The 14,217-nt window shown below is 49.6% G+C and overlaps 1 protein-coding gene across 1 annotated transcript; it reads left to right on the plus strand.

Annotated features, from left to right (window-relative positions):
- On the plus strand, positions 1 to 12,283 carry LOC142906030 (uncharacterized). Its single transcript, XM_076053402.1, has 2 exons — positions 1 to 6,661; positions 8,781 to 12,283. The coding sequence occupies exon 2, from the start codon at positions 9,836 to 9,838 to the stop codon at positions 12,152 to 12,154; it is 2,319 nt and encodes a 772-aa protein (XP_075909517.1). The 5' UTR covers positions 1 to 6,661; positions 8,781 to 9,835; the 3' UTR covers positions 12,155 to 12,283.
- Positions 12,284 to 14,217: the final 1,934 nt, after the last annotated feature.

The following is a 14,217-nucleotide window of genomic DNA, read 5'->3' on the forward strand; positions in this document are numbered from 1 at the left end:
ACCCACCGCCCCCCCCCCCACTCACCGCCCCCCCCCACTCACCGCCCCCCCACCCTTTGAGACCCTCAATGTTGATATATCAGTCGTATTTATGAAAGTGTTTTTTCCCCATCCGATTGATGTTTTAATAATTTTCTCTAAAAGAAATAAGAAAGTGCATTAAAAAAGAAAGCGTATTTGCCAGAGAAAACACGTTGAATGTTTGTTTACGTTAACGCAGGGCCCAGTTTAAGAGGCTTGGAATTTGGACGGCCCCTTTCCTTCGCGACTCCGCCTCTATAAAAACAACTAAATCAGTGCAACAAACTTCTTCGTACATATCTTACAAGGCATTATAGCTCATTATCATAGCTCACTTAAAGTTTTCATAATGAAATTATTTAAATTGGTCCCAAATGGCAGAATGAAGGGACATTACACATTCATAATTGGTCAATTTAAGCGCACAGTCATGGACAATAAATCTTTTGCAAAATTATTTTTTAGTTAATAATAATTAAAAACAGTTGCTTCAAGGGAAAGCTGTGCTTAAATGAAGACTATACAATACCGAACACTGGCACATCAGTGTGTTCGCTGTCGTTAGTATCAATACGGCGTTACTGTAAACGAATGCCACTCAGAGACGTAATCAGTCATCGGGTCACAGCTGTAGCTGGGAGGCGGCCCCCAACGGAGTGGGCAGCCGTTCTGCAGCTCACAAACCCTCAGGCCCAAAGCCAAAGAGGCCTCTTAGTGAGAAAGATGGGGGGAAGGGGGGGGGGCATTAGGGGGGCCGTCTCGTGACAATTCAGCAGGTGGCTCGACAAACGCTCCACGATGAACTGGAGATAAATAAATGCGTTCGGAGCTTCATATCCCTGCGTGCTGCCTCGCGACTGTGGATCACACACAGAGAGAGAGAGAGAATACACCGAGAGCACAGCCGGAGCCAATATCTGACAAGTCAAGCCGAAGTGATTTCCTGCTTAAATGAGCATTGAGCATTGAGGCTCAAAGGAGCTTGCGGTGGCAGCAGCAGCAGCAGCGGCGGCGCGTGCCGTGCCCCGGCTGGACGAAGTCGACCTCTGGCGCGTTACACCGCCCGGCGCTGTTTTGCGCAGAGGATGAAAGGTCAATCGCACAGAGGGTGGACGCACAAGATGTCGCCGAGCTGCGCCGCTCCACCGCGCAGCGCTCTGTGTCGACCACCACCACCACCACCACTGTGTGGGTTTCTTGCTCGAGTTGTCCCGCTAGAGTTATCCTGCTAGAGTTATCCCGCTAGAGTTGTCCCGTTCGAGTTATCCCTGCTAGAGTTATCCTGCTAGTATTATCCTGCTAGAGTTATCCCTGCTAGTATTATCCTGCTAGAGTTATCCCTGCTCGAGTTGTCCCGCTCGAGTTATCCCACTCGAGTTATCCCGCTAGAGTTATCCTGCTAGAGCTATCCCTGCTGGAGTTATCCCTGCTAGTATTATCCTGCTAGAGTTATCCCTGCTAGTATTATCCCGCTAGTATTATCCTGCTAGTATTATCCTGCTAGAGTTATCCTGCTAGTATTATCCTGCTAGAGTTATCCCGCTAGAGTTATCCTGCTAGAGTTATCCCTGCTAGTATTATCCTGCTAGAGTTATCCCTGCTAGTATTATCCCGCTAGTATTATCCTGCTAGTATTATCCTGCTAGAGTTATCCTGCTAGTATTATCCTGCTAGAGTTATCCCGCTAGAGTTATCCTGCTAGAGTTATCCCTGCTAGTATTATCCTGCTAGAGTTATTCCTGCTAGTGTTATCCCGCTCGAGTTATCCCTGCTAGAGTTATCCCTGCTAGAGTTATCCCGCTAGTATTATCCTGCTAGTATTATCCTGCTAGAGTTATCCCTGCTCGAGTTGTCCCGCTAGAGTTATCCTGCTAGAGCTATCCCTGCTAGAGTTATCCCTGCTAGTATTATCCTGCTAGAGTTATCCCTGCTAGTATTATCCCGCTAGTATTATCCTGCTAGTATTATCCTGCTAGAGTTATCCCGCTAGAGTTATCCTGCTAGAGTTATCCCTGCTAGTATTATCCTGTTAGAGTTATTCCTGCTAGTGTTATCCCGCTCGAGTTATCCCTGCTAGAGTTATCCCTGCTAGAGTTATCCCGCTAGTATAATCCTGCTAGTATTATCCTGCTAGAGTTATCCCTGCTAGTATTATCCTGCTAGTATAATCCTGCTAGAGTTATCCCTGCTAGTATTATCCTGCTACAGTTATCCCTGCTAGTATTATCCTGCTAGTATTATCCTGCTAGAGTTATCCCTGCTAGTAGTATCCTGCTAGAGTTATCCCTGCTAGAGTTATTCCTGCTAGAGTTATCCCTGCTAGTATTATCCTGCTAGAGTTATCCCTGTTAGTATTATCCTGCTGGAGTTATCCCTGCTAGTATTTTCCTGCTAGAGTTATCCTGCAAGTATTATCCTGCTAGTATTATCCTGCTAGAGTTATCCCTGCTAGTGTTATCCTGCTAGAGTTATCCTGCTAGTATTATCCTGCTAGAGTTATTCCTGCTAGTGTTATCCCGCTAGAGTTATCCCTGCTAGTATTATCCTGCTAGAGTTATCCCTGCTAGTATGATCCTGCTAGAGTTATCCCTGTTAGTATTATCCTGCTAGAGTTATTCCTGCTAGTGTTATCCTGCTAGAGTTATCCCTGCTAGTATTATCCTGCTAGAGTTATCCCTGCTAGTATTATCCTGCTAGAGTTATCCCTGCTAGTATTATCCTGCTAGAGTTATCCCTGTTAGTATTATCCTGCTAGAGTTATTCCTGTTAGTGTTATCCTGCTAGAGTTATCCCTGCTAGTATTATACTGCTAGTATTATCCTGCTAGAGTTATCCCTGTTAGTATTATTCTGCTAGAGTTATCCCTGCTAGTATTATCCTGCTATAGTTATCCCTGATAGTATTATCCTGCTAGAGTTATCCCTGCTAGTATTATCCTGCTAGAGTTATTCCTGCTTGGCAGTGCTGTGTCGGGAGCGACCGAGGCGTACCACTGAAATTACTGAATATGTAAATTGAACTTGCGTACAGGAACCATATTGTAGAGCTGTAATCGGTCGACTACAGTTGTTAGCGTTTATAGACACCCTCCGTGAGATGTAGAAAAATACGTATAAACAAATAATAATGTACAGCCCTTTGTCAATCCACTGCTGGATGAAGTCTCTTCCCCATGCAGTGTCGTTCAGGGGGCTTGCGGCCGTGACTCGAATTCAGGTCGCCGGGTGCAGAGCGTGCGGCGCCCTGCTGCTTGTGACGTGTGGAGGAGTCGCAGCACATTGCGTGCCTTTGTTGCTCGAGTTTAGGGCTGAATGATTAATCGATTTCAATTCGAAATCGTAATTAGATATTTTCCCCAAATCGTTCAGTTCTAGGAGAGTTCCGCTCGTTTTCTAATCTGCGCGATCGCATTTTGGAAGCAAAACAGTTTACATTCACCACCACCACCCTGGATTTAACTTAATGGTTTAGCTGGCAATTACTCTGAACGTAATTATTCTAATTAATGCTTGATTGCTCATTGATGAGCACATAATTACACTTAGCGGTGATAACCAAAATGAGCCATTGCTCTGTATATTTTGATTCTCCTTATGAGTGATTACTACCGATGAGTGATTCATATGGCTCGCTTACACTTTCATCGGTACCATAATGGCTGGGATCGGTGGTTATGTTCATTGATTAAAATTGGATAATGATCTGCGGCCGTGCGGTTATACGCCACGATTAAATCAATTATGAACTGCGTTGATTTTAAATGTTACCAGTTGCTGTAGTTATAATGTGCAAATATCATTGCAGCGTTAGTGTTTTGATGAACTTTCATTATTCTTCAACTAACTTAGCGGAAATAAAAGTTATCGTATGACCACAGAATGGCACCATATTCTCTGGCATATAAGACGCTCTGGAAAGTAATACGCGCCCCAAACTTGTGCCCGCTGTCAATAAAGCTATATAGATCTGGCCACACACACACACACGAGCCTTCCTGCATGCCTGTGACCTCGTGCTCAGGGATCTCTGTCTGAGCAGACGGTGACTGACGCTTCACCTGCGTGCGTCTCCATCCACCCCTCTCCCCACACTCCACATCTGGCATCTTGCGTCTCAGACACACACCCGCCCGCTATTCCCTCATTACCATACGAGTCGCCGGAGCCACGGCGCACTTCCAACAAAGGACAGATTCTTGCATGAAGGGAAGTCAACAGGCGCGGAATAGCAATGAGCGGCATGTCATTAAGGACCGGGAAAGCACTGATCTCAAACAGTCCACGATGGTGCTCGCAGAGGCCTAATTGTGAGAGGTAATTTGCGGCAATGTGAATAACAGCACGGTATAAACTGTTACTCGGAAAGCTTCGTTGCTAGTTGTTTCAAATGGCGATGGTAACATTGTATTGCTGCGACTTTGCCTAAATGTGTTGGGTCGTGTGAGTGAGAGAACCGGAACGATTCGTCCATTTCACCGGTGCCATTTCCCAAAGTCGCCCTGCACGCATTCACAAAGCACGCGGCGTACAGAGAGAACGCTTGCGTTTCAGTTCACGCCAGAGGCAACACCGTTCGCCGAAATGTAAATAAACACACCCGAGGAGTGGTAACAAATAGTGATCGAATCGCCGAGAAGGGCAGGGAACTCCCACCGTGGAACAGTAGTCACGGAGCGGTAATTAATGAGTCCACAATTGTAGGCTAGTAAATATTATTCAACGGAGGTTCCATCACATTCGGGTACAATTACAATTGCACACGACCAAGAGGTGTAGCCACAGAAACAGATGATCTCCCCGTGACAGTGGATAGAAAATCACACACACGCTTGTCGCCGTGGAATAATCATTACGGTGACCATCGCAGCCAAAACGATCACAAAATGTAAGCGCCTCGCTACTGGCGCTCGGTGTTGGGTTCATCGCCTCCGTTTCTCGCGACAATGCCACCGTTTGGCGAGAGAATGGAGGAAGTTTTGCCCCTTCGGGGGGGTGAGGGGGGGGGTGCTCTGTGCCTCGTTCGACGGACCTCAGCCTTCACAATCCCACGGATCCCTCCGTCCCTTGCCATGGAGCGACTCGCCGGTGGCACGCGAGGCGTCTCGCTCCAGCTCGGGTTGCGAGAGCGCCTGTGGTCGGCAGCGCTGACCGCAGACGACACCACGCCAGAGGGGGCGAACGTGCGGTCGCAATTTTCTGTAACTTACTAAACGAATATTTCCAATGCAGCCCGCTTTAATGTTTACGTTTGCGATGGGGGGTTTACCGTCATATACCGATTCGAATCATCGTCGGCGGACGCGAGACATGTGAGATTATTTTGCTGCAATAAATGTCCAAATGAAAGGCCGCTTTGTTGAGCTATCGTTTTTTGGCCAGGTCGCTTTTTAACAATAAGTTAATTCCTCAGTGGGCCTTGTCTGGAAGGATGGGGATAGTTTAGTTTCATTTGTTTGTGTTTGGGTGATTTGATTACCTTTCTTGGACTTTGCACTCCTATCGTATTGTTGTGTACTGTTTGTTGTTGTAACGTTCTTACTCGCCCCAACTGGACATCTGTGAAAAAAAGAGCTTTATAGCTCATCGGATTCTTCCAGTATAAATACATATTCTGATTGAGAATAAATCGGCTCCTGAAGAAGCTTCCTGTAGTACACGGAGCGAAACGTCGTATATCGTGCCCGAACAACACGCGGCACAATCCGAGAACACGTCGGGGGAGGCCCTCATCCAGCAGTGGAGCGACAAACAGGCTGCGCACGTGGGTGTCACGCGTGCCGTGTTTACTGCTCCCTGTCGGGAGAGGTCATGCCCCCCACACACACACAGACACGGGCACCCTAAACTTAGGCCTGCCTCGTGGCTGCCTTGGCAGATCTGCAATTCCGCGCGGTGTACTGCAGCAGCAGCATCTTGTGGCGTCAACGGCGAACGATGACGAACCGCCCGGCCCTCTAACGCAGTCTGCTGCTGCTGCTAAGCTACGGTGACCGAGGGAGACCCGTGGACACGTTTTCTGCTGGCGGGGCAGTGGGCGCGTGTTGGGAGCTTTAGCGTGTGGGGAGCTGGGGGACGCGCGGTGCCTACACGGTGTTATCGCTGCTCCAAGGTTCAGGTTTCCACGCTCAGAGAGAGAGAGCGAGGGGGAGGGAGGGAGACACACAACAACAAAGAGAGAGAGAGAGAAAGTCATTACGTTTTTGTGATGCGTTATGGATTCCAGGACTCACAACCCAGAGGGAGAGATCCAGTGGAAACGGAGTGCGATCTGTTATGCAGAACACTCATGACAGTTTTTTTTTAAATAATAGCAATGTCAACGTCTGTTTTACTAAATAATTGTGGCATTCGAATAATGAATTAAATATGAACTTGGTAAAATCATTGGAATACAATGCACAAATGTGATGTATTTATTTAAACGCAGTTCCTGAGCAGAGGCCTAAAGGCCCAACACGTCAAACGGCCAGCAGACACGGAGCGGCACTCTCAGCGTTGTACGAGATTCGAGTGAACGCGTTTCTTGAATTGAGCGAGATTATTTTGCGATCTTCGGAACAGAGAGAATGGGAGGAGGGAATTCCAACGTGGAGCAGTGCGAGGGAAGAAGCAGAAAGAGGAGTGGGGCGACCTGCAGTGTGGTGAGTGGGTGGCTAAGCACAGAGTTTGAGTTGATGTGTTACACGGATGATCCCCAGCGTGAATGAGACGAAACGGCAAATGGCAAACAAGCGACGCACGATCTACAACTGTACAGCAAAATTAATGTGTCAGTAAATGAATAAAAATACGGTAAAACATTTAAACATTTGCACTATATGGTATGAAACTAGATTTCACTTGGTCAGTGGGTGGAATGTGCAGTAAAATACCTGTGTAATGTGGTGGCTATTACAGCCTCTATATAACAAAAGGTCCAGTCAGTCTCTCGATGATTAAGTGCAATGTGAACCATTTCACGAATTAATGAACATTCCTTTAGATATGAGGAAAGGAACAATCATCTCAAAAATCACACAAAAGTGGTTTCAATCGTATACAACACAGAATAATCCCCGTTAGCATCGTTGTGGAGAATATCAGTTTTGCAAAATACAAAAGGCAGTCTATATCTCGTTCCCACATCTCTCTCTCTCTCTCCAGACGGCCTTCTGGGAGTTAGCTTTTTTCAGCAGCATTGGTTTAATTCGGCAAATTGTGGAATAATGTTGACATTCATTGTGTCAGTAGTCAGGCTCGCTTAAACCAGTGCTGGCGAACTGCCATATGTGCGGAAGGCAAGTGCCCCCGCATCGTTAGGCGTCCTAATTCGATGCAAAACGATATAATACAGCACCAAATAATCATTCGCATCGATATGGAGAACATACAAAATAATAATAATGAGACAACATGCCTCCTCCACATATCTGACCCTCCACATAAAAAAACGTACTAAAAGTATGTTTCATACATCCCATTGGTCACACAGCCTTCTGGGAGTTAATTGCATTAATAGGCAACTGGAGGCGAGCCACGCTACAATCATTTAAAGAGTCTGCTGCGTCTCTTCCTCAAGGCCACGTTGCTTCCCACGGTCTGTTTTTTTTTAACATGCAAATGAGTCTCGTTAAACAGCACCGGACAGACAAGCTGAACCAGGCTGAAGTAATTTGGTTACATTCTCCACTGAGTTGACTGTCCAAGCGAACGTCGTTGTCGTTTTGCCTAATTACGTCCGAAATCTCCGTTGCAGAATGTTACATTTCTTCCATCTGGGTCGGTTGCACGACATATGCACGTACAATTTTTGATTTATGATGCAAATCGTCTAGCTCGTGCTTCAGTGAGCACAATGCATAATAAAGCAGGTGTGTTAAATTGAAAAATGGTGACAGGTTTGTTTACGCTATAAATGAGGGTCGACTGGCCTATTGGCCTGATATAACAAATGTTGACATTTACAGAGTCTTGGAAACGGAGGTTGGATGGTGGGTACGTTTGAATTGAAGTAACACTATAGTCGCCACTAATGTTCACCATCCTTTCTTCACGGCGCGGGGCTCTACCCAACACCCCACTGCCGCTCCCGTCCACCCCCCTGCGCATTGCACTTCCTTGTGAGTTCTTATGAACTCAGTGGTAATGCACAAGGGCCAGCTTCATCTAAATGTCAACAAGGTCCCATCTTTGTACACCTGTGTGCGTTTTGTGTGCGAGCCGCTCGTAACTGAGTAATAGCCCATTGTGATGAGGATGAGCCATTTGCGTACCTCGCTAATTCCATGTCTGGCCGTGTGTCTTACCGTTGCAATGACATCGAACGGCGTCTCTATGTTCGTGTACTCCGCCTAGGCTCGAGGAAGTGCTGCATACATAAATAACCTTTTAGCCGTTGCTGCAGAATCCAGGAAACCCGTGCTAAATATGAAGCGGCAGCAGCTGCAACCACAGACCTCGACACCACGACAACGGCCTCATGCCCACAGGAGTCAAGATCGATAATGACGCCTCTAACCCAGGGAAGCCTCACGCACTCTCGACTTCCGGGCAGCTTTGTAGCGCGTCGGATTCCTCCAGTGTGAATACATATTTCTTATTCTGAACTATTTTTTTGTTTTTTTTTTTAGAACGTCGTGCCAATTGTTGGCAGTTAGGGTGCCGGTGTTGCTGTGTACAGTATCATCTCGATTGATTTAATTTGCAGGTAAAATGTTCAGTATTGGAATGCTTTGGCCAACACCATTTCTGTTGTATGTTTGTTTGTTTGTTTTTTTTGAGCTAGAGGAGGGAAACCGGAAATCCCGAAGGGAACCCACTGCAGAACATGGGAGAACGTTCAAAGTCCTTGCAGAGAGGCGCCTGAGTTTGGAATTGAACGCAGGCGCTTCTTGCTGTGCGGCGTGCGAGTGTCTCCACTGGCGCTGCGACCCTGCCGGTCAAATGAAAGCCATCCAGAGAGAGAGAGAGAGGGAGGCGGCCGCGTGGCTCGGAGGTCAGAGTGCTGAGCAGCCACCGCATCCCGATACGGAGACTTGCTGGGTCCCATTTGGGAAGAAAAAAAAACATTCAGTGACTCACACTCGCGCGTTTTTTTTTTATATTGTGGCATAAGTCAGATACGTAATTATTATTTACAGCCTTTTTTTCTGACAAACCTACTGCTGGATGCAGGCTTCCCCACTCCGTGCCGGTCATTTTTAAATCATACTTCACCACGCCGGTCAGTGCGTGTTGGCGAAGGCTGGTGCCCAACACCTGTGCAGATGTCACTTGCCACTGGTATTAGCTGTGGCCCGGAATCTAACACGGGTCGCCGTGTTCACAATGCGGCACACTCTGCGATCCCAGGTCAGACACCGCGATTAATTAGCGAATTAATAACGAATAGCCTTGATGAGTGTGGCAGTAAATTGGTCACGTGCCAACTACCTGCAAGCCCTCTCTGGGGTAGCTGCCCTCTCTCTCTCTCTCGTTTCGTGCTGACGCAGAGCCTCGGTACTCAGAGAGAGCCCCCTTCTCTCTTTTTCTCGCTTCCATTCATGGTGGTGCAAGGCTTTGTAACGTACGAGCCCAGGGTGAGAATTCAGGAGGGATGTTTATCTGGCTCACACACCTACTTGCTTCTGTTTGGGCTTTTCACAGCCGTGTGCTCGCTCCGTAAGAGAGTTGCTGCTTTGTGAGTGAGCCTGTGCTCTGGTCAAAGTTAACTTGCCCAACAAAAGTAATGTAATACACTCAATCCGGAATGTGTATTTTGATATATGTAAAAAAAACCCTGTACTGTTAGGTATTCCTAAACCGTAGACAATAACACGAAGTATAATATACCGACTATGGACCACATTCCTCCCACGCTGAGGACTCGCTCTACCAGACTGACCATCTCGTCTCATCCACACAGTGCTCACCCTCCACAGTGCAGGCCACAAAAATACACTCACTCACTCACTCACCCACTCACTCACTCACCCATCCACTCACTCACCCACTCACCCACTCACTCACTCACCCATCCACCCACTCAACTCACTCACCCACTCACCGACTCACTCACCCACTCACTCACCCACTCATTAACTCACTCACCCACTCACCGACTCACTCACCCACTCACTCACCCACTCACTCACCCACTCACTCACTCACCCACTCACTCACCCACTCACCCACCCACTCACCCACTCACCCACTCACCCACTCACTCACCCACACATCCACCCACTCAACTCACCCACTCACTCACCCACACATCCACCCACTCAACTCACCCACTCACTCACCCACTCACTCACCCACTCACCCACTCACCCACTCACTCACCCACACATCCACCCACTCAACTCACCCACTCACTCACCCACTCACTCACCCACTCACCCACTCACTCACCCACTCACCCACTCACCCACTCACTCACCCACTCACCCACTCACCCACTCACTCACCCACTCACCCACTCACCCACTCATCCACCCATCCACCCACTCAACTCACCCACTCACTCACCCACTCACTCACCCACTCACTCACTCACCCACTCACTCACCCACTCACTCACCCACTCACTCACTCACTCACCCACTCACCCACTCACTCACCCACACATCCACCCACTCAACTCACCCACTCACTCACCCACTCACTCAACTCACCCACTCACTCACCCACTCACCCACTCACTCACCCACACATCCACCCATTCAACTCACCCACTCACTCACCCACTCACCCACTCACTCACTCACCCACTCACTCACCCACTCACTCACCCACTCACTCACCCACACATCCACCCACTCAACTCACCCACTCACCCACTCACTCACCCACACATCCACCCACTCAACTCACCCACTCACTCACCCACTCACCCACTCATCCACCCATCCACCCACTCAACTCACCGACTCACTCACCCACTCACTCACCCACTCACCCACTCACCCACTCACCCACTCACTCACCCACACATCCACCCACTCAACTCACCCACTCACTCACCCACTCACCCACTCACCCACTCACTCACCGACTCACTCACCCAGTCACTCACCCACTCACTGACTCACTCACCCACACATCCACCCACTCAACTCACCCACTCACTCACCCACTCACTCAACTCACCCACTCACTCACCCACTCACCCACTCACTCACCCACACATCCACCCATTCAACTCACCCACTCACTCACCCACTCACCCACTCACTCACTCACCCACTCACTCACCCACTCACTCACCCACTCACTCACCCACACATCCACCCACTCAACTCACCCACTCACCCACTCACTCACCCACACATCCACCCACTCAACTCACCCACTCACTCACCCACTCACCCACTCACCCACTCACCCACTCATCCACCCATCCACCCACTCAACTCACCGACTCACTCACCCACTCACTCACCCACTCACCCACTCACCCACTCACTCACCCACACATCCACCCACTCAACTCACCCACTCACTCACCCACTCACCCACTCACCCACTCACCCACTCATCCACCCATCCACCCACTCAACTCACCGACTCACTCACCCACTCACTCACCCACTCACCGACTCACCCACTCATCCACCCATCCACCCACTCACCCACTCACTCACTCACTCACCCACTTACTCACCCACTCACCCACCCATCCACCCACTCAACTCACCCACTCACTCACCCACTCACCCACTCACTCACCCACTCACCGACTCATCCACCCATCCACCCACTCAACTCACCGACTCACTCACCCACTCACTCAACCACTCACTCACTCACTCACCCACTCACTCACCCACTCACCCACTCACTCACTCACCCACTTACTCACCCACTCACCCACCCATCCACCCACTCAACTCACCCACTCACTCACCCACTCACCCACTCACTCACCCACTCACCGACTCATCCACCCATCCACCCACTCAACTCACCGACTCACTCACCCACTCACTCACCCACTCACTCACTCACCCACTCACTCACCCACTCACCCACTCACTCACCCACTCACGCACTCACCCACCCACTCACCCATTCACTCACTCACCCACTCACTCACTCACTCACCCACTCACTCACCCACTCACTCACCCACTCACGCACTCACTCACCCACTCACCCACTCACTCACCTACTAACTCACCCGTTCACTCAATCACTCACTCACTCATCCACTCACTCACTCACTCACCCACTCACTCACTCACCCACTCACTCACCCACTCACCCACTCATTCACCCACTCACGCACTCAATCACCCACTCACCCACTCACTCACTCACCTACTCACTCACCCACTCACTCACCCACTCACCCACTCACTCACTCACCCACTCACTCACCCACTCACCCACTCACTCACCCACTCACTCACCCACTCACTGACTCACTCACGCACTCACTCACTCACCCACTCACCCACTCACTCACCCACTCACTCACCCACTCACTCACCCACTCACTGACTCACTCAACCACTCACTCACCCACTCACTCACCCACCACACCGCATGCCACAGCACTTCTCTTTTGACCTCATTCCATCGTCTCTCGCCCCAAGCTCAACTCAAGAGACGTTCTAACTCTCATCGTCTCTTGCCCCAAGCTCAATTCAAGAGACGTGCTAACTCTCATCGTCTCTTGCCCCAAGCTCAAGTCAAGAGACGTGCTAACTCTCACCGTCTCTAACCACAAGCTCAAGTCAAGAGACGTGCTAACTCTCACCGTCTCTCCCCACAAGCTCAAGTCAAGAGACGTGCTAACTCTCACCGTCTCTCCCCACAAGCTCAATTCAAGAGACGTGCTAACTCTCACCGTCTCTCGCCCCAAGCTCAACTCAAGAGACGTGCTAACTCTCATCGTCTCTAACCACAAGCTCAACTCAAGAGACGTGCTAACTCTCATCGTTTGTAACCACAAGCTCAACTCAAGAGACGTGCTAACTCTCACCGTCTCTCCCCACAAGCTCAAGTCAAGAGACGTGCTAACTCTCACCGTCTCTTGCCCCAAGCTCAACTCAAGAGACGTGCTAACTCTCATCGTCTCTAACCACAAGCTCAACTCAAGAGACGTGCTAACTCTCACCGTCTCTCCCCCCAAGCTCAATTCAAGAGACGTGCTAACTCTCACCGTCTCTCCCCACAAGCTCCAGTCAAGAGACGTGCTAACTCTCACCGTCTCTCCCCACAAGCTCAACTCAAGAGACGTGCTAACTCTCACCGTCTCTCCCCACAAGCTCAAGTCAAGAGACGTGCTAACTCTCACCGTCTCTCCCCCCCAAGCTCAACTCAAGAGACGTGCTAACTCTCACCGTCTCTTGCCCCAAGCTCAATTCAAGAGACGTGCTAACTCTCACCGTCTCTCCCCACAAGCTCCAGTCAAGAGACGTGCTAACTCTCACCGTCTCTCCCCACAAGCTCAACTCAAGAGACGTGCTAACTCTCATCGTCCCTCCCACAAGCTCAACTCAAGAGACGTGCTAACTCTCATCGTCTCTCCCCACAAGCTCAATTCAAGAGACGTGCTAACTCTCACCGTCTCTCCCCACAAGCTCAAGTCAAGAGACGTGCTAACTCTCACCGTCTCTCCCCACAAGCTCAAGTCAAGAGACGTGCTAACTCTCATCGTCTCTAACCACAAGCTCAAGTCAAGAGACGTGCTAACTCTCACCGTCTCTCCCACAAGCTCAACTCAAGAGACGTGCTAACTCTGACCGTCTCTTCCCCCAAGCTCAACTCAAGAGACGTGCTAACTCTCACCGTCTCTTGCCCCAAGCTCAATTCAAGAGACGTGCTAACTCTCACCGTCTCTCCCCACAAGCTCAACTCAAGAGACGTGCTAACTCTCACCGTCTCTCCCCACAAGCTCAACTCAAGAGACGTGCTAACTCTCACCGTCTCTCCCCACAAGCTCAAGTCAAGAGACGTGCTAACTCTCACCGTCTCTCCCCCCAAGCTCAACTCAAGAGACGTGCTAACTCTCATCGTCTCTAACCACAAACTCAACTCAAGAGACGTGCTAACTCTCACCGTCTCTTTCACCAAGCTCAACTCAAGAGACGTGCTAACTCTCACCGTCTCTCCCCACAAGCTCAAGTCAAGAGACGTGCTAACTCTCACCGTCTCTCCCCCCAAGCTCAACTCAAGAGACGTGCTAACTCTCACCGTCTCTCCCCACAAGCTCAACTTAAGAGACGTGCTA

The sequence above is a fragment of the Petromyzon marinus genome, chromosome 3 (assembly GCF_048934315.1).
Source record: "Petromyzon marinus isolate PM22_M1 ecotype Great Lakes invasive population chromosome 3, UKy_Petmar_22M1.pri1.0, whole genome shotgun sequence".
Taxonomy (NCBI): Eukaryota; Metazoa; Chordata; class Hyperoartia; order Petromyzontiformes; family Petromyzontidae; genus Petromyzon; species Petromyzon marinus.

Bases quoted from the DNA above. Each gene is read 5' to 3' on its own strand.
- LOC142906030 (XM_076053402.1), top strand. From the start codon at position 9,836: ATGGACCACATTCCTCCCACGCTGAGGACTCGCTCTACCAGACTGACC.